The sequence below is a fragment of the Echinops telfairi genome, unplaced genomic scaffold (assembly GCF_000313985.2).
Source record: "Echinops telfairi isolate 266 unplaced genomic scaffold, ASM31398v2 ScPeMD7_7458;HRSCAF=8496, whole genome shotgun sequence".
Taxonomy (NCBI): domain Eukaryota; kingdom Metazoa; phylum Chordata; class Mammalia; order Afrosoricida; family Tenrecidae; genus Echinops; species Echinops telfairi.
In genome coordinates, this window is record NW_022111358.1 from 49,494,361 (window position 1) to 49,513,022 (window position 18,662).

The 18,662-nt window shown below is 46.1% G+C and overlaps 1 protein-coding gene across 1 annotated transcript in view; it reads left to right on the forward strand.

Moving 5' to 3' along the window:
• Positions 1-18,225, forward strand: part of RNF213 (ring finger protein 213) — a 118,356-nt gene extending 100,131 nt beyond the window's left edge. Inside the window, exons 44-59 of the mRNA XM_045299779.1 lie at positions 466-635; positions 734-833; positions 3,003-3,114; positions 3,673-3,880; positions 4,112-4,302; positions 5,067-5,189; positions 5,976-6,086; positions 6,513-6,752; positions 7,097-7,178; positions 7,942-7,976; positions 9,483-9,577; positions 10,589-10,748; positions 13,256-13,436; positions 15,150-15,241; positions 15,813-16,064; positions 17,703-18,225. Of these exons, the coding sequence (XP_045155714.1) occupies positions 466-635; positions 734-833; positions 3,003-3,114; positions 3,673-3,880; positions 4,112-4,302; positions 5,067-5,189; positions 5,976-6,086; positions 6,513-6,752; positions 7,097-7,178; positions 7,942-7,976; positions 9,483-9,577; positions 10,589-10,748; positions 13,256-13,436; positions 15,150-15,241; positions 15,813-16,064; positions 17,703-17,978 (2,428 nt within the window). The 3' untranslated portion in view covers positions 17,979-18,225. The remainder of the gene's footprint in view (positions 1-465; positions 636-733; positions 834-3,002; positions 3,115-3,672; positions 3,881-4,111; positions 4,303-5,066; positions 5,190-5,975; positions 6,087-6,512; positions 6,753-7,096; positions 7,179-7,941; positions 7,977-9,482; positions 9,578-10,588; positions 10,749-13,255; positions 13,437-15,149; positions 15,242-15,812; positions 16,065-17,702) is intronic.
• Positions 18,226-18,662: the final 437 nt, after the last annotated feature.

The following is an 18,662-nucleotide window of genomic DNA, read 5'->3' on the forward strand; positions in this document are numbered from 1 at the left end:
TAGACACAACTGGTTTATCCCTATAAGCTCATCCTCCTGGTGCAGAAGTGCCCCTCTTGTTCCATGGCCTGAGGGTAGAACCAGCCCTCCGGGCTAACTGCTTTGGACACCAAGTGGTTAGATTAGCTGGTGCTCTGTGGACTTAGCGTCCCCGCCCAGCTCTGCACCAGCTCTGCTTCCTGCCCCTCCTGCCCTCTGGTGTCTCCTGGAACTGGAGCACAGGGTGAGCCTCGTGGATGGGGTTCTCTGACACACCTTGGGGGCATCAAGGGTATTGCTGCCTAAACGATCCATGTGTTCCTGAGGGGAGATCAGCCTCTATTGTGTTGTGATGGTTTTGAAAACCAGTTCTAATCAAAGTAAAGAAACTTATCTTTTAAGATAGGGGGAAAAATGCCATCCAAATCCCAAGTCATCTGTATTGCAAACTGCAGACCCTGTGACCATGTTTTGCCCATTCCTAAGGGATGCCATCGAGAAGCACGCCCGGTTCCGGCACATGTGCAACAGTTTCTTTGTAGATGTGGTTTCCACCATGTGCTTCAAGGACAACACTCCCCCTCAGAGGGACGTCATCGAGGCCCTGCTGTCTCTACTCTTTGTTCAAAAGGAGCTCTTGCGAGAGGCCCCCCAGAGTAAGTTGCTTTCTTCTGACAGGCCTCACAACTCAGTCCTCCGCCTCATCTTTGTGTGTGTGAAGTGCACTGAGCTGCCTGTTTCTGTCTGGTTTAAGGACATTGTGAGCACACAAAATCTCTCTCCCCGTTTGATGACGTGGTGGATAAGACTCCTGTCATCCGCTCAGTGGTACTGAAACTGCTGTTGAAGTACAGGTAAGGGGACTCATGTCGAGAACTGCCTTGACTCTTTGCCCCACCTACCAATTATGGCTCTCCCTTTTATTTTCATAAATAGTAGCTAGCTCCTAACTCTGAGAAGTGTTTCAAGTGAGACCTCCTGGTTCACTTGTCTATGTATTAGTTGGGTGTTTTCACATGGAGACCAGTATCTTTAGCACAATAACAAGCGCCTATTTAGCAAAGGAAAAACAACATAATTGGGAAAGGCCCATGAAGTTCTGCAGTGTGCAGGAGCTCAGGAGTCAGGAAGCTGACATTCCCATCCTAGTTCTACAGCAGCCTGTTTTGTGACTTGAGACTAGAAACTTAGAATCTCTCACCCTCAATTTCCTAGATGTCCTCCCAGTTTTATTTCCACTCCTGATTTCCCTGATTCCATGAATTGGTAGAGAAGTCCCTAAGACCACCTGCCAAAGCTGGGCATTCTTGTGAAATTATATTTTAGGAAATTCTTTGAACACTTACATGAATTCACAAGTATTCGCTCAGAAGACCCTCGGTGTACGCATCCTGAATTCGGATTTGACAGCATAGACTTTGGAGTGTTGGGAAAACGCAAACACTGTAAAAGAAGTGCTTGCAGAAACAGCTCTTTTACGTCTCAACGCAAACTCAGATGAGTTTATATGGACATGCACACACAGATCCTTTTGGCATCTTTGTGGACATTTTGTTTCGCTTCTGTTCCGTCATTTGTGACATAGTCTGTTCAAACAGGACTCCTGAAGGATTTTGAAATAACCACAAATCTGTACTAGTGCTGAACTCACACACTTACTGGTTCTTTAAAATGGCTTACTGTGCTTCTCAGTCACTTGCAAGACAGGTAGGGAGAGCTGACTTGAGACCCGTAAAGAACCTCTTTTGGGGCTATGTGATTTGCATTCATTTTGATGTGCGAAGTCCATATGCTTGGATAGTGTGGTCTAGAGCAAAGAACTGGAGCTTGTGTCCAACTGCCCCCGGAGCATCCCCCGGGGGATGAAGTGGGAGAGGGAAACGCCGGAGCATCTTGCACAGCTGAGAAGTGTCCACGACGAACTGTCTTTGGGGTATTCTGTGCCTAGAATCATCTGATCTGCAAATAGAGTTTTACGTCCCCTCTGCCAGTGTAGATGCATTTGCTTTCTTTTGGTTCTCCAGCAGTTCTGTAATGGCTAAGACTTCCAACACAATAGTGAAGAAAAGTGTTTCTAAGGGATAACCTTGTCTGGTTCCAGTTCTCAAGAAGCATGCTTTCATTTCTTCTTATTGAGCGAAACGTTGGCCATTACTTTTGCATTTATGGCTTCATTATGACGAGGAATTTTCCATCTATCCCTATTTTGTGAAGTCCTTGTATCAGGAATGGATGTTCAACTCACTGACTATATTGCGTTGATTCTGATTCATAGAGACCCTACAGGCCAAGGTAAAACTGCTCCTGTGGGTTTCCAAAACAAACTCTTCAAGGGAGTAGAACGCCTCATCTTTCTCCCCCAGAGCAGCTAGTGGTTTCAAACTGTTGGCCTTGCAATTAGTAGACCATTGCACAACCACTATGCCATCAGGGCTTTTTGGAAGTGTTATGGGATTTTGTCAACTGTCTGTCTTTTCTGCAGCAATTGATGTGATCATGTAGTTCTTTTCCTTTGTTTTATTTATATGGAGGAGTACATCAATTGCTTTTCTAATGTTGTGCCATCCTTATATACCTCGTATGAATCCCATTTTATCATGATGTATTTTTCTTTTTTTAGTATTCTGTTGGATGCTAGTAGCTAGTGTTTCCACATTCATGTTCCTATGTGGTATTGGTCTAGCATTCTGTTCTGGTAATGTCTTGGTCTCATTGGGGAACGCTGCTTGGCTGCTGCTAGAAGAAAGTTGGAATTGACAGTCCTTTCACCATATTCGCGGATAATTTGAGTAGAATTGATGTCAGCTCTTCTCTGAATGTAGGGTAGAATTCCCTGGTGAAGCCATCAGGTCCTGGACTTTTTTGGGGTGTTGTTGGCTGTTTTTTAATGACTTGATCTATGAATGTGAACAGCTTCCAACACTTAGTACAGATGAAAGGACTCAACACAACAGGGATGTGTGGGTGCGTTTATAGTGACTCTTCAGGTACGGGTTACCTGTACCACATCCCTCTTTCCACAGCTTCCAGGAAATAAAAGATTATCTTCAGAAGTACTTGTCTACATTAGAAAAGAAAGTATTCCTCACTGAAGATAAAACTGAGCTTTACACACTCTTTATCAACTGCCTCGAGGTAAGGCCTCACTTCCCTGCATGTTTTTAGCCATCTCTCGGAACCACGTGATCTATCACATGGGGAGTGGTTCTGACAATGGGCACATGTCGTTTCAATCGGCAAAATTAACAGAAGCTCTGTTCCACTGGGAAAGAAGGTTTCAAAGACACTGCCCTCGGGAGTTGTCTCCATTGTCATCTGGGTGACCATGAGCAGACACAGCCTAGAAGTGACCCCACCAAGGGAACTAGCGGTGGTGTCTTGGGTGCCAAGACCACACATGTTTAATTTTTCTTCCCGTCATATTTTACTCATTTCCAAAAGTTCCTAGTGGAGATGAACTCAGTTAAATTTGACAAAGAATTTTCCTTGTAGTCCTCCTTTCCCAGTCTTGCCCCTAAAATAAGAAGGAATGTCAATTTTCCATGATTGGAAAAACATCACATTTACAGCCCGAACAATGTAGCTCTGTGTGTTTCCTCCCCTGCCCATCGATCTGCAGTCACACTGGCCATTGTAGAAGGGCTTACATCATTGAAAAGACTAACCCTCTTTCATTCTCACTCTGCTCCTCAGGATTCAATACATGAGAAAATCAGTGCTTTCTCTGAGAACGAGGAACTGAACTACCTACGAGAAGAGTGTCTTTTCCTTAAGTCTTATTCCCCATCAAGACGTGACCCAACTAAGGAGGCTTCCATTAAATACCTGCAGGAGATGGCTCGGGTGCGCCTCTGTCTGGACAGGGCTTCTGACTTCCTCTTTGAACTTCACACTGGCTCAGGCAAGTCTTGCTTCACCTTGGGCAAAAGTCCCCATTCCTTAGAAAGCCAGAATATGGGAAACTCCTTCTTAAAATAAGATTGCCCCTTACTCTGACCTCTTTCTTCTGGACTGCTTGTGCTGTAAACGAAGGCAGAATCCCCATACTCTTGAGCAGCTCCATGGCCAGGACGCTGGCTAATGCTTAGTCTCAGTCACCTGCACTCACCCACTCTCTCACTGCCCTCTCCAGAGATGGCTGAAGAAAAGCAGCATTATCTGCAGCACGTTGAGCACTTCTGTTCCCGAGCCAAGAACGACTGGTTCCGGGTGTACTTAGTGAGGAGGCTCACGAGCCAGCACACGATGGAGTTTGTGCAGAATCTCGCCCAACGGGGCCACCCGGCCCAGTGGGTGTTCCCCAAGGAAGTCATTACACAGCAGGTGAGCCGTGCTGCCCCAGAGTGTCACCCACCACTGCCCAGGAGGTGGTGCTGCAGTTCCTTCCTTCCTCCCCACACTCACTTTCTCCCTTAAGCAGTAGGGAGACAGGAGGGGCCTGGCCTGGCCCTTCTCTGTCCTTCACTGGATCTGACTCAGCTTGTGATGTCTAGACTGTCTGCCATCGTGAAGAGATGTGTGTGCCTGCGGGGTGGTAGGCGTGTGCCTGGGTTTCTGGCTTTGTCATCTACCTCTCTCCTGATCAAGTGAGACACTGGAGAACTGAATAAAAGAATCTTTCTATGGCCTTTGCTTTCGTCTGATTGAAAGTGATCCCCCTGCAGGATCTGCTCTGTTGGCCTTTGACAGGTGGGAGGGGAAAGAATGAGAACCAAGAAGAGCAATAAGCTTGGCCCAGGGCCTATGAGTGGCCTTCACGGGGGCTCTGGGATGAAGAAAGCCTGGCTGTCCAGGGTTATAGAACCAGCAGTAAAAATATGGATACTTTATTTTCTCTGGGACTGAACAGTGGCCCTCTGGTGCAATCCTTAATGAAGGAAAGTAGCTACAAGATCAGCAAGACCTTCTCGCCAGACATCCCCCCACTTCTCCCTCTACCTCTTATTGAGAAGGAAGCTCTTCCCAAAGACAGCACAGGGACCACCGCTCAGCCTCCTTGAAATCCCTCATGGTTACCTGGCTCCTTTCCCTCTACAAACAGTTCTTTGAAACACTTTCTCCTTCCCTGATTAAGCACTGTGTTACAGGCGGACTCTCCAGGCCAGCTGGACCGATTCCTTGTGTACGGCGATGGATACAAGACTCTTCGTGATGCGGTGGGCAGAGCCATCCTGGAGTGCAATCCCAAGGGCATGGCAGCTGCTCTGGAGGTAGGGCGGCTCCAGGTTTCTCTGGGGCACAAGACAGCCCTCCTCAGGGCCCACATCCGCCCGTGTCTGAGGGTGCAGTGGGGATGGAGAAGAGCAGAGCCCCACAGAGCAGCACACTCTAGCGGCAGTCACATGCCGTGACCGCCACAGCTGGAGTGGGCAGTGCTGGGAGCCTAGTCACTGAAACACGGCAGCAACAGCAGTTGAGTTGCTGGATGGACAGATTTACTGTTTGGCTGGTGGGCCAAGGCCATCAGGCCTTTTGGATCTGCATGTGCCCATTACTTCCTGTGGGGCCCTGCTGAAGAATTACTTCCTCCACACCTGTGTAGGCTCATAATTCTTGTCTCCATGCTCAAGGTGTGTTTAGTCTAATAACGCTACAGGGCTTTCAGATTTATCTTTAGAACATGCACGTTGACTTCCTTTTGAGTGCTGTTGGCCCTGGCATTTTGCTGGCAAGAGTGGAGATAGAAATCCTCTCCCTGCTCAGGAAAAGTATACACAAGTAGTGTGTTCTTCAGAAACAGGGCAAATAGTACTTCTGACACAGCTAACTGAAAAATATACTTTTAGGGGGCGGTGCATATTAGATGAAACTTGTAGTCCCAGAGATGCTGGTCCTGAAATGCAGGGTCCCAGGAGCCTGGGGCCTTTGGAAAGGTTTCCTCACTTTTCCCCTGGCTGGGAGTTGGTCCACATTTCATCTCATATTCATATATGGGTCACAGGAGATTACGAATGATCTGTATAAAATTTCAATTTCTCATGTCTTTGCTGTCTCAGGTCTTCAGGGAGCCTAAAACTCAGCATGAAGTCTACTTACTGCTAGCACTTTTCCGGGAACTCACGGTTTTGTACAGATCCCCAAATGCAAGCCTCCACCCGAAGCCTGAGGTGAGTATCAACATGCAGGGCTTGGGTTGGGTCTCATTATGTGGATAGAAGTAACAGTCACGGTAGACGTTTGCCCACATATTTTTATCTAGGATGTAGCGTTTCCACTCATGTTATGTACAGAGGTCCTTTCCCGTTGAACCAAAGCTTCTAGAGTTAAAGTCAAGAACATAAGGTGATGTTGCCCCCAAAACGGAGTCTAGAATTCAGGGCTGAAGTAAGTGGTACTACTTCAGTGTACCTGTTTATGAAAATTCTCTTCTCCAAAGAACTTCCCTTAAAAATGGCTGATCATCTAACCATAGTTGCTTTGAAATTTGATGTTTATTTGATTTTAGAATGCATAGCTAGCTTTGAGAAAATTTGAATTCTCTTAATAGTCTCTCTGATATGCTTTAATTAAAACAAAAACATTTTTCCTGTCAGCAATGTGAAGCTGTGAACAGATTCATAGAAGACACCAAGCCCTTTTCTCCTGAAGTTCGATGTTTTGCAACAGCCCTGGTGGCCAACACTCTGCCTCTGCTGACCACAGATAGCCATGAAGGGGGCCCTGAAGCAGCAGTAGCAGAGATGGCTGTCCATGCTGCAGCCATCCTTCTCTGTGTGCAGAACAAAGTCTTGGAACCCCTGAGGAACTTGGCCTTCTTCCCAGCCCACATGGCGGTAAGGCTTGGATGTGGATTATGCCGGCCTTCCCAGCCAAAATGGCAGTAGTTTGTCACTTTAGAGACTGTGCATAGGCATGCAGAGGCTGGACACCTTCCTCTTCTGCATTCTCATCCTGCCTTTTGTCTCATTTGATCTGTCAGTCCACAGCGAATGGCGGTTACATTTTCTCCACAGATAGCTTGCGAGGGCAGTGGGAAAGCAAACCAGAAGTTCACTTTCTTCTTTCTTCCAGACTTCTTACTGAACAGTATCAGCCAATCCGAAAGCCCGCTTAGCGAAATCTAGCTCGACTTCACTCATTCATTCACTCACTATTTATTGATTTATTTTCCTTCCAGAATGCTTTCCTTCCAACTATGCCTGAAGACTTGCTGGCTCAAGCTAGGAATTGGGGAGGTCTGACAGGAGTTCGCTGGTACAGTAAGTATGCTGGACTCACACCACCCTCAACTCTGAGGAGCGATGACATGCCCCATGAAGCACTCACTGACTGAGACTTGGGATCCACTGGCTTAGGAGGGAAGGTCCCATTCAGTTACCTTTCCTCCTGCTGCCTTTGGCAGCTTTGCGGAACCCGAGGGGCTTGCAGGAATTGATCGAAGGCATTTTTCACTGACGATGAGGAGCCCGCAGGATACACAGTTCCCTGGAATGAACATTAGGGAGCAGCCTGGCACCCGCATCAGAGGTTCTTTTAAGAACTAGAGTACAATACTGCTGACCAAAAGATAGGTCTCTCGAAGCACAAAACTGAGAGACAGAATAGTATAATTTTGATTTTATCAGAATTGTGTTACCTGGAATAAAAAATCTTTTTAACTAGGTTTAAAAGTGGTTTTCAAAACATGCTAAGAATAAACAAGCTAAATGATAATAGGCGAGCATGAAAGACTGCCTTTCCCAAAGTAACCCCTGGGATGAACTTCTAACTTACTTTCCCTTTGCTTTCTAAAATAACATTCAAAAACATATTTTAATAACACACATGGTTTTCAAGGACCTAGGTGTCAAATAACTGAAACCAGCTAACGAAGTAGTTGACAATTTCTGGAACTTTTATTTTTTAATTTTGGGGGGAAATTTTCTGAAGACATCCACCATACATTCCATTTGTTACCTTTCCCTGTTATACAGGTGCTAGGTGAAACCTCTCTAGCTAACATGTACCCTGTTCTTCTCACAGCTTGCCCCAATGGTCATCCGTGCTCTGTGGGAGAGGTGAGTCCACATGTCCCGGGAGGGTCTGGGCGCTCTAAGTGTGGGTTCCTCTGGTTCTGGGGAGGAGGTGGGAGAAAGCTGACTCATTCTGAGGACTGTCCCAGGTGTGCCCACCAAACAGCTAAGTGGTGCTAAGGTATCTGCACAGTGAGGTTTGGGGCAGCCATCACACCAGTCCAGGGTTTCCTCCATTAGCCCAGTGGGTGTTGGACTAGATGGTTCTTTATTGGGGCAATCCTTTATTCTATCTTGTGCACTGCAGAATGTTTAACAGCATCTCTGGCCTCGTGCCACTGGATGCCAGTAGTACACCTGTCCTCGCTCCAGTGAGACAACCAGAACCATGGCCATGACTGGACATCCTTTCTTGCTAGGGCAGCATGCGATCACAGGTCCTCAGAGAATGGCAAAGCGCTGACTGTCGGTTGTCTCACTCCCCGAGAAAGTTGATAGGGTGAAGACACTACAGGAAGGGTAGACTCGTAAGACCGTCAACCCCGAGGGGAAAGAGTGGGCATTCCTCGTAACCAAATCCCTCAGCATCTTGCCCAGGGCCCCTCCAGAGTGTCCGCTTGCTCAGCAACAACCTCCTGAAGTGACCGGGAGAAAGCTGTCTGATCAAGTCAACAGGGGAATGGAATACACGCACAGTTCAGCTTGTTGAGCTTCATGCGCTTCTGTGACCAGGATATAAGTGACTGAAATGGTTTCTTTCCAAGGTCTCTTCTAGCGCTAAAAAATCTGATAGCCTCAGAGTCTGTGACTGTTGGATCTATTATAGGCTGGGATCCATGCGTGCAGTAGCACGCAATCTGATTTGGGGGGAAATGAGCCTTTGGAAGCAGTAATCTTATGGTGGGATTTTTTTTCTTTTATAATAAAAATGTTCCATTAAAGTTAGGAAATTGGTTTGGAAGGTACTGTAGTAGTCCTAGTGTTAGAGGATGATGCTCTAGGGCAGCGATTCTCAAACCTCCCTTTGGGGGTCGAACAACCCTTTCACAGGGGTTGCCTAATACATCCTGCATATCAGATATTTGCATTATGATTCATAACAGTAGCAAAATTACAGTTATGAAGTAGCAACAAAAATAATTTTATGGTTGCGGGTCACCACAACATGAGCAACTGTATTAAAAGGTTGCGGCATTAGGAAGGTTGAGAACCACTGCTCTAGGGAACAGTGTGTTATGTGTACAAAAAGGAGAAAGTGAGGAATATGAGAAAGAAAGCTTGAGTTTATACATCTTTCTATAAATAGTCATTATTTGAATATAAAATATTTCCTGTTTAAAAAATGCAACTTTTCCAGTGACATGCATAATTTGCATGGAATATCAGCCCTATCCCACTATCTAATGTGAATTATATATAATCTAGAATAAGCAAACCTGGTGGCACTCCCTCCCTCCTGTGATAAGAATGTGTTCATTGACATGATAGATTTGTGCATGAAATGATATCAGCTCCAAAACGGAGTGTGACTCATATCTGTGTCTACCCCAGTGCGGCATGCCGATGCAGCAGAGCTATTGCATTGACTGTGGACTTCCAGTTGGAGGTGTTAATCACAGACCCCATGAAGGCTTTCATGTTATCACGTATGTAAGACTGTGGTCAAACTGTGGTCTTCTAAGTAGTTTCTATTCTAGCTGTAAAATGATAGTAAACATGACACATGTGGACTTGTGTACCAATGCCAAGGTCCCTGTGACCCTATACAGCCATGAGGTGTTTGATAAATCAGTAGTGACTGAGCTCGTAAGCCCAAAGAAACTTCAATTTTCGTACTTCAGTGCCTTCCATGTGACCCTGAGGCTTGCCCCCTGTAGAAATATGCTTGACATCAATGTTTCACCTAGTTCAAGGGAGAACATTTACATCGGGAAAACCAAAAGGTAGACATTCATTTATCTGAGGAAAATCTACCACTACTTGTGAGTTATCTTAGCTTTTCCAAATTTGGGTTTGGTTTTGGAAGGAGACACAGTCAATCTTGGCAAATATCAAATGTCAGAATCCAGATGAAAGTGTGATCTCATGATCATATTTGCTTATAATGGGGTGCTCCTGGGCTATTCTGCTGTGGTCACAGTTTTAATACTCTAACCCAGTCTCTCCATAAACTACCAGAGTGTCCTAACATCCCAGTATTTACACAACTGAATGCACTCATCAGACGGCATCTCCCCTCTGGCTGTGACACGGATGACGTGGGAAGCCACTGGACTTGGAAAAGCAGAAAATGTGTGCAGATCCCCAGATTGATATCTGAGGTTCCAGGCTCAAGCTGTCCTTAGCCTGCCTGCACCCCTCCCCGCCGCCATACACACAAGGATCCCAGTGGCAGCAGCAGATCCAGTCCCCCATCCTAACACCATCCAGGGGCAGCACAAACAGCCTCAAACGGACCACTTTACACTCGCAGTGCGGTGGGCTTTGGACCAGTCAGTACAACAAGGACATCAAGAAAGAAAAGCCTCTGGGAGTGTGGCCTGGACTTAGTAGATTAAGAAATGCTTCACATGCTTTTCTTCCAAACTGTGAACCTAGTCTCCTGTCCTCAGATTCTGATTGTTAATCCTCACCCTGTTTCCCCTTGTCCTTTCCAGAAGTGACGCAGACAGAACTCAGACTGGGCACGTGCTGGGGAGCCCTGCTAACAGACATGCGGTGGCAGTCTCTGACCGAGAGCTCTCCCCCGTGGTCTTCATTCTTCTCCGGCTGCTCACTCATTTGGCTCTGCTTTTGGGAGCTGCCCAAAGTCCCCAGGTATGGCCCGGCCCTGCCAACTATGGATTTACTCACATAGTATTGGGCTGTTCTAGGATTCCATACTGAATTCGCTTATCTAAAAAGTACTTATTGGCTCCTATGGATTTTTATTACTATAAAAAATGGCATGGGAATATCATCTGAGTGACCCTGGCTTCAGGCAGGGGAAAAAGAATCAACTCAGTATCATCCCATGGCCAATTCTTACAAGATGGAGGTCAGATTTACCTCCACCCTCCAAAATTTGGTACCAATTCTGACACCAACCATCCCTCCCACAGCACTCTATTTCTCTGATGGGTTCAATAGCTGATTGGGGTACCCACATAGAACTCATAAATTATACTCATGATTATAGAGTTTACTAGGAAAATAACAGGTTAAAATGCAAGACCAGACATGCCCAGGATACGGTCCTTCCGTTTCAACAGCTTCTTCTCAGCCATGGCAGCAGGCCTGCTTCTCTCTCCTTGGCCTCTGCCTTCTCAGGCAATACAGAGCTCTCTCAGCGCTGCTAATAAAGGAGCCCTAGTGGTGCTCATGGAAGACACTGTCAAGAGATCATATACTAGTGCATTAGATAAATCTGCTGCACTATACTCACCACCACTGAGTCAACCCTAATGCATTCCTGCAACCCTGTAAGACAGGAGAGAGCTGCTTCAGTGAGTTTCTGAGACTAATTATTTATGGGAGTAGAAAGCCCCATCTTTATCCCACAGAGCAGCTGGTAGTTTTGACCTGCCTAACCTCATGGATCTCAACCCAATGCATAACCACTATGCCACCAGGATTCTTTAAAGTGTTGAGGAGCAAGGATGTCGCTTTGAGGAGTAAGATGCACTTGATCCAAGCCATGGTATTTTCCATTGCCTTATATGCATGTGAAAGTTGAACACTGAATAAGGAAGACCAAAGAAGAATCAATGCATCTGAATCATGGTGCTGGCAAAAAATATTGAAAGTACCATGGACTGCTAAAAGGACACAGAAATCTGTCTCCGATGACGCACAGCCAGAGTGCTCCGTAGAATGGAGATGGTGAGACTTCTTGTCGGGGGCTTCTGTTCTGCTGCCCTCTACTTTACCAAGCATGACGTCCTTTTCCAGGGCCTCGTCTCTCCTGATAATGTATCCAAAATATGTGATAAGAAGTCTCATCATCCTCGGTTCTAAGGTGCACTCCGGCTGTATTTCGGCTGAGATGGATTTGTTTGTTCTTTTGGCGGTCCATACCTTCAATATTCTGCATCATATTTTTAATGCACTGATTCTTTGGTCTTCCTTATTCAGTGTCTAACTTTCAGATGCGTGAGGTGATGGAAAACACCCAGACTTGGGCCAGGCCCAACTGAGTCCTCCTCCAGTAACCTTACTTTTCAACTCTTTAAAGAGGTTTTGTGCAGTGGGTTTACCCAATGCAACGTGTCCTTTGATGTCTGCACTGCTGCTTCCATGAACATCGATTGGGGATGCAAGGATAAACTCCTGGCAATAGCAGTCTTTTGTTTATCATGTTAAACAACTTCTCCAGTTGTGAGGATTTTTGTGGCAAAACTGACCAATACCCATAGTTCCATACACACCTTATTTTCATGGTAGCACCTCATATGGATGCCAGGTACGTTATTCACATTATTAGCAAGCTATCCGATCCCATTGGTGGGCTACAAACACCTCCATTTGTATAGTCTTACCCAATCATTTGGGGGGTATTACAAAGGCTACTGTCTAGAAGGGCCATATCGAGTAATTTACTGTACTGCATTACCTAATCCATTCCTGGTGATGCAGAAGGTAAGTGCTGGGCTAACAACCAAAAGAATGACATTTGAACTCACCCAGTGTCTCCTCTTTAGAAAGGCCTATTGATATGCAACCATAAAGATTAAACTGAAAAACTAAAATCACTGCCATCGAGTCAACTCTAACCCCGTCGGACAGGGTAGAACTGCGCCTGTGAGTTTCTGAGACTGTAACTCGGGTATGGGAGTGGTGGTTTCAAACTGCTGACCATGTGTTTAGTAGCCCAATGCATAACCACTACACCACCACCGTAGAAAGTCCTAGATGAAACCAATAACAGAACAATCATCAACAAAACAACATAAAATTTACATCTCCTCATGTTTTCCACTATGGTATATGGAGATATAGGGGAACTACCCATCAGCTTATCTAAAAAACATTTAAAATGAACTATGTATGGCTTCAGTCCACACCTAGGAGTGGAGCGGCTGCTATATTCAGGATTTTACCCTGGTAGCTCTACAGAAAGGGGTCAGACTGCATTTCCTCTGAGTCAATACAACCTGGATAGTAAGTAGACGACTTTGAGAATTTTCCCCTCAAGTGTTTGCTCCACTCTTGCCCCAGCCATTGGCCATTGGTGTTGAATCACATAGACCATGCTCTGAATTTCATTTTGATGCCGCCTGAGAATGAACTTGCCATCTGGGTGATAAACAACATCTTCTTTACCATGAGTCTCACTGCTCCCGCAGGCCCTGCAACACATCATTAAGCCTCCAGTGAAGGACCCCAACACGTTTCTCCAGCAGCATATCCAGAAAGACTTGGAGCAGTTGACAAAGACCCTGGGCAAGAGCGCCGATGAGGTGGCCAACGTGGTGCACCTGATCCTGCGCAGCCTCCTCAGAGAGCATGAGTCCCACTCTGGGCAGAGTAAGGAAGATGCGAAGGGGTGTGTGGGCAGGGGATCGCTGGGCACAATTACGGAGAAACGAATGGAGTGGAGTGGAGAGTGGAGTGGAGTGGGGAATGGAGTGGAGTGGAATGGAATGGAATGGAATGGAATGGAATGGAATGGAATGGAATGGAAGCTCCTGGAAGGTGACACACAGTCGGAAAGTCCTCACTTGCCAGAGGACTCACGGGGCTGTGTCCTTCCCATTTACTCACATGTCTGACAGAGCCCTGCAGCCTTCAGGAAGCTTGCACAGTGTGAAATGTAAGGTCGCCTTTCCATTTCCTTTACTGACTCTAATGAGAACACTGGAATTGGAATTCAGTGGCAGAATTCTCATAGGAGACCAAAGTTCAATTCCAGGCTGCCCGTCAGAGCAGGCTTGATGTTGCTTTGAACGGTTTTCAGTAGAGCAGCCCAGCTAAAACAGAGTAGAGAGACCTTATGAAGCACAGTGGTCCGATCCGATCGTGTATTGGGTCAGTGAGAGTTGGGGCTGGCTCACTGGCAGCAAACAATGACCCTGGGAACACGTATCCTCCAAAACAGGCAATGTGTGTCAAAAATTCCACCCCATTAAGGAAATGAATGTTGACACTCACTGGGGGGGTTGTATTCATACATGTGTCCTATGTTTGAGGTAGCTTCTGCTTGTCATCAAACTAGTAGAAGACTGGCCTAACATGATTAGCCATTCATAATTTGGAAAGGGGCTGGGTACAAAATATTATCACTGAGCTAATTTTCCCATTTTAAAAAGTAAAAGCCACACAGAAAGAAAAGGTATGTAATAAAATTCAGTCAAATGGTGACTGCAAGGAGCTCTGGTGATCCAGGGGATTAAACACGGGTGTGCTAACAGGAGTGTCAGCGATTTGAACCCAACAGTCGTTGCACAGAGTAAGGACGAGGCCCTCGGCTTCCGTCGAGATTGCGTCCTCAGAAGCCGACGACGGGACACGTCCTCTGTCCTTTGGAGACAGTGTGAGTCGGGACTGACTTGAAGGCAATGGGTTTCCTTTGGGGTTTTCTTAATGGGAGAATTAAGTACAGTTTTCATCTCTCTCATTTCTCTTTTAAAGGTGTCATTGTGACGACAATGTCATTTAAAACAATCTAACATACTAACAGGAAGTAAAAGCCCCGTCACACGAGGAGAAGCTCTGTTTCTACTTCAGCTGCTCCCTTTCCAGAAGTAGCATCGTTCTAGAGTTCACATTGATCGAGCCCTGACTTTAGTCTGAGCCTCGCCTCTGGTGGGACTTCAAAGGAGGCCAGCTCGTCCGGTGTCACAGGGACTTAAGTGACTGAGTCTGGGAAGCATGCCCACAGTGTCTGCAGCATCCTGCATCCCTACAAGCATAGTAGGGCCACATATGTATGTCCCAGCTCAATGGCAGCAGCTAGGATGGGATGGCCACCATTATGTCCTGGGTTTGCCTTGTAATCCCTGTCCTTAGTGCCATTTTGGTCAGAACAGCTTTAAAGCCATGACTACCTGGGCTGGGGAAATTTTAGAGACTGAAGTATTGTCACAAAAATCATTACGTTGCTGGTAGCAGCTGGCACCATTTGAAAGTACTTTGGTTAATTTAGGAAAGGACTCACCACTCCAAAACGGAACATCATTTCAATGTCCTGCTTATTTGCGGTGTGAAATCAGTAGCCCACCCGTGCGCTTTTCTTTGTAGGCCTTTTACACTTTGATGCAAGACTGCCAACCAAGAAGATGAGAAACAATTGGGAAAACGTTGTTAAAGAGAGAATTCTATCTGAGCTGGAGGTAGGTGATAAAGACCACCTGGCTACTTTCCCTAGGAAAGGGGCTGCTATCTGGGCACCCAGCAGCTCTGTTTGCCTTCTGATTTGGGTGTTCTCTGACTAGGGTCACTCCATCCCCTGGCGTACCTAACTCAGCTCACTTCCTGGGGCGTAAGCGAGCCAGATAAGAGAACTGCTAGGTCAGTTCTGTTTCCATTACATTGGACAGTAGAAGGGTGACCATAGAGGGGGAGAGACAGACCATCATGTGAATGCCCATCACAAGCACACTACTATGAAGGCATGAATTATTCCTTGCTAGAGAAGAATATTATCAACAGTAACTAAGTCCACCAGCAAATAGAAGCCAGTAACTAAGTCCATCAGCAAACAGAAGCCAGCAGTAAAAGAATGGGTACAGAAATACAGGCCCCATTCTGTGGGGAGATAGAATCTTACAAATGAAGACAACAAACAGGATATTTGATTACGTACTTTAAGCAGACAGACTCCTCAGTGCATCAGCAAAGTCAACAGGAATCCTAGTCTGCTTATGGTAGTAGCTTCCAGAATTCTACTTCCTGTTCTTCCAGCATCTAGATCAGACACTGCAGACTGTGAATACTCGCATCAGCCAAGATGAACGCATCAGCTCCAACCCTGTGGCCAAGATCATCTATGGTGACCCGGCGACCTTCCTGTGCCACCTGCCCCAGAAGAGTGCCGTCCACTGTTCTAAGATCTGGAGCTGCCGAAAAAGGATCACAGTCGAACACCTGCAGCACATAGTGGAGCAGAAGAACGGCAAGGACGCCGTGCCCGTCCTCTGGCAGTTCCTACAGAAGGTAAGCCCCGTGGGAGCCTGTGTGTCCACACAGGTGTCTCCTGGAGGGCGACCTGAAGGCCCCAGGCTCTTCTTTAATTCTACTCGTAAAAACAGAACATCTAACAGATGTCTTCAGTGCTTTCACTGAAAGAGAATTCCGTCGCAGCTGATCTTGGAGTAGAGTAGAAATCTTACCCCCACCCCCCCAAAAAATTATACAGAAGTCTAGAAGCATAAAGTCACTGCTAGCATCTAGACCATGTTGGAATTTGTAATAGCCCAGGAATGGAAGGCAGCACACAACTGCAACAACGGACGGAAACACACCAATGAGTCTGAGGAGGGGGCAGAAATCGGCCAGGATCTGTTATGATGTATAAAGTGGAAGCCAATTGAACACCTAGCAACAAGACTATTATCGTAACTCCCCAATCATTCATAAGAAATTTCCCTGATCACTGCAGAGGTGTGGAACACACCTACCAGAGGCTGGTCACCTGCCAGTGCCTGTTGAATCGATTTTAAAACTAAATTAAAATTCTCTAGCCCAAATCAAACAAATAAAGTGTGTCCCTTGTTCCTCACCCATCTAGGCTGAGGTTGAAGGGTTGACAGCAGAATGAGTGAGTGTGTACTAGCAGTGGTAGAGTTAGGGGTTGGAATTAGAAATCCACAGTTTCTAATGTAAATTCATTTGCTCTTTTACGTTCTACAATATATTTTTCAGTCATTTCTCTCCATGGGCTAGTATATACTGTCCAGCAAGGATTAAGATGATTCACAAGTTTCTGCTAGTCAGTTACAGAAATGTAATCAATACTAGGAAAGGCTTCCTATTAATAGTGGGACATCGCACTAATATGCACCAAACCAAAACTCATCGAGTCCATTCCTGCCCCAGCAACCCTCAAGGGTTGAACTGCCCCTGTGGGTTTTCAAGGCTGTAACTGTTTACGGGAATAGAAAGCCTCATCTTTCTCCTGCACGAGTGTGCACGGTTAGTCCATTGAAAGCGTTAACATGTTAGGTCTTCAATACAACATCCAGGAATACTTCCGCCCACTACTGTACCATTTCTTGGCCTTCTTGCTTTCAACAGTTTCTCTCCATCCCCAACTGAACCCCCATCTGGCAAACTCATTGATAGGTGCGCGCCAAGAGGCAGCAAGTCAGCTCTGCTAAGGCCAAGAGCGGTGTTTCACACTTTGCGAGCAGTCAGTAGATACCCTGTTTCCCTGAAAATAAGACAGTGTCTTATATTACTTTTTGCTCCCAAAGATGCACTAGGTCTTATTTTCAGGGGATGTCTTACTTTTCCATGAAGAATACGGTACACATTTATTGTCGATATTATTATCCAGGAGGTCTTATTTTCAGGGAGGTCATATTGTTGGGGGATGCCTTCCTTATATTTCAGCAAGAGGCAAAACTAAGTCGGTCTTATTTTCGGGGGGGGTCTTACTTTCGGGGAAACACGGTAGTTGCCAGAAGAGTAATTTGACCTGCTCTCCATTCCCAACCCCTAGAATGTGTCATTATGTCAGAAGGCACATTGATGGATTAACCCTACTCCAAGTCCTGAGCCAGCCCCCAAAGATGTTTCCCAGTATCATGTTCTAGGTGCGTCAAGTGTCACCGGGTGATCTTCCCTTCCCAGGAAGCAGAACTGAGACTGGTGAGATTCTTGCCTGAAATTTTGGCCCTGCAAAGAAACCTAGTGAAGCGATTCCAGAATGTTCCGGAAGTTGAATACGGATCCCTCAGGAATTTTATTGACAGTCACAATTCAGGTATGACACTGCTCTGGGAAGAGATTAGGATTGTGTTGGGCGACTCAAGGGAACCCCCCAACTGGGACAGACTGCCAGGCACACTCTGCTCCCTCAGCTTCCACCAAGAGCCAAAGGGTTCCACGAGTCCCCAAACACATTAGCAGCTACCTTTGCGGCTGAAAAGCACTTCCCTCTTTCTTGATCCTCAAACTTGACTCTCGTGTTAAAGCCACATTTTAACGGCGTGGTGATGACACGGAGATGCCCAGTTGGCTCTGGCCAAAGAGAGTGCCATCGTGGGTGAGCCGTTGGGTCCCCTCTGCCATGACCAGGGCTTTGAGTGATTTGCTAACACGCAGAGTGCATTGGGCAGTGGGTGCTCTCAGACGCAGTTAGGTGAACAGTTATCATCCGGTCCCTCAATCTCCCTTAGGGTCCATTTAAATGTGTCCCAGTTTTTAACGTTTCCTACTTTTTTATTGAGGTTTTTATCTATTTTACTTTGTTATTCTTCTTAGCTTTTGGGTTTTTGTTGTGGTTGTGGTTATTTCTTTAAATCATTTTATTGGGGGCTTGTACAACTCTTATCCCAATCCATCCATCCATCCATTGTGTCAAGCACACATCGTTCTCAAAACATTTGCTTTCTACTTGAGCCCTTGGTATCAGCTCATTTTCCCCCCTCCCTCATGTACCCTTGATAATTTATAAATTATTATTTTGTCATATCTTACACTGTCCCATGTCTACCTTCACCCACTTTTCTGTTGTCTATCCCCCAGGGAGGGGGTTATATGTAGATCCTTATCATAGGTTCCCCCTTTCTACCCCACCTTCCCTGCACG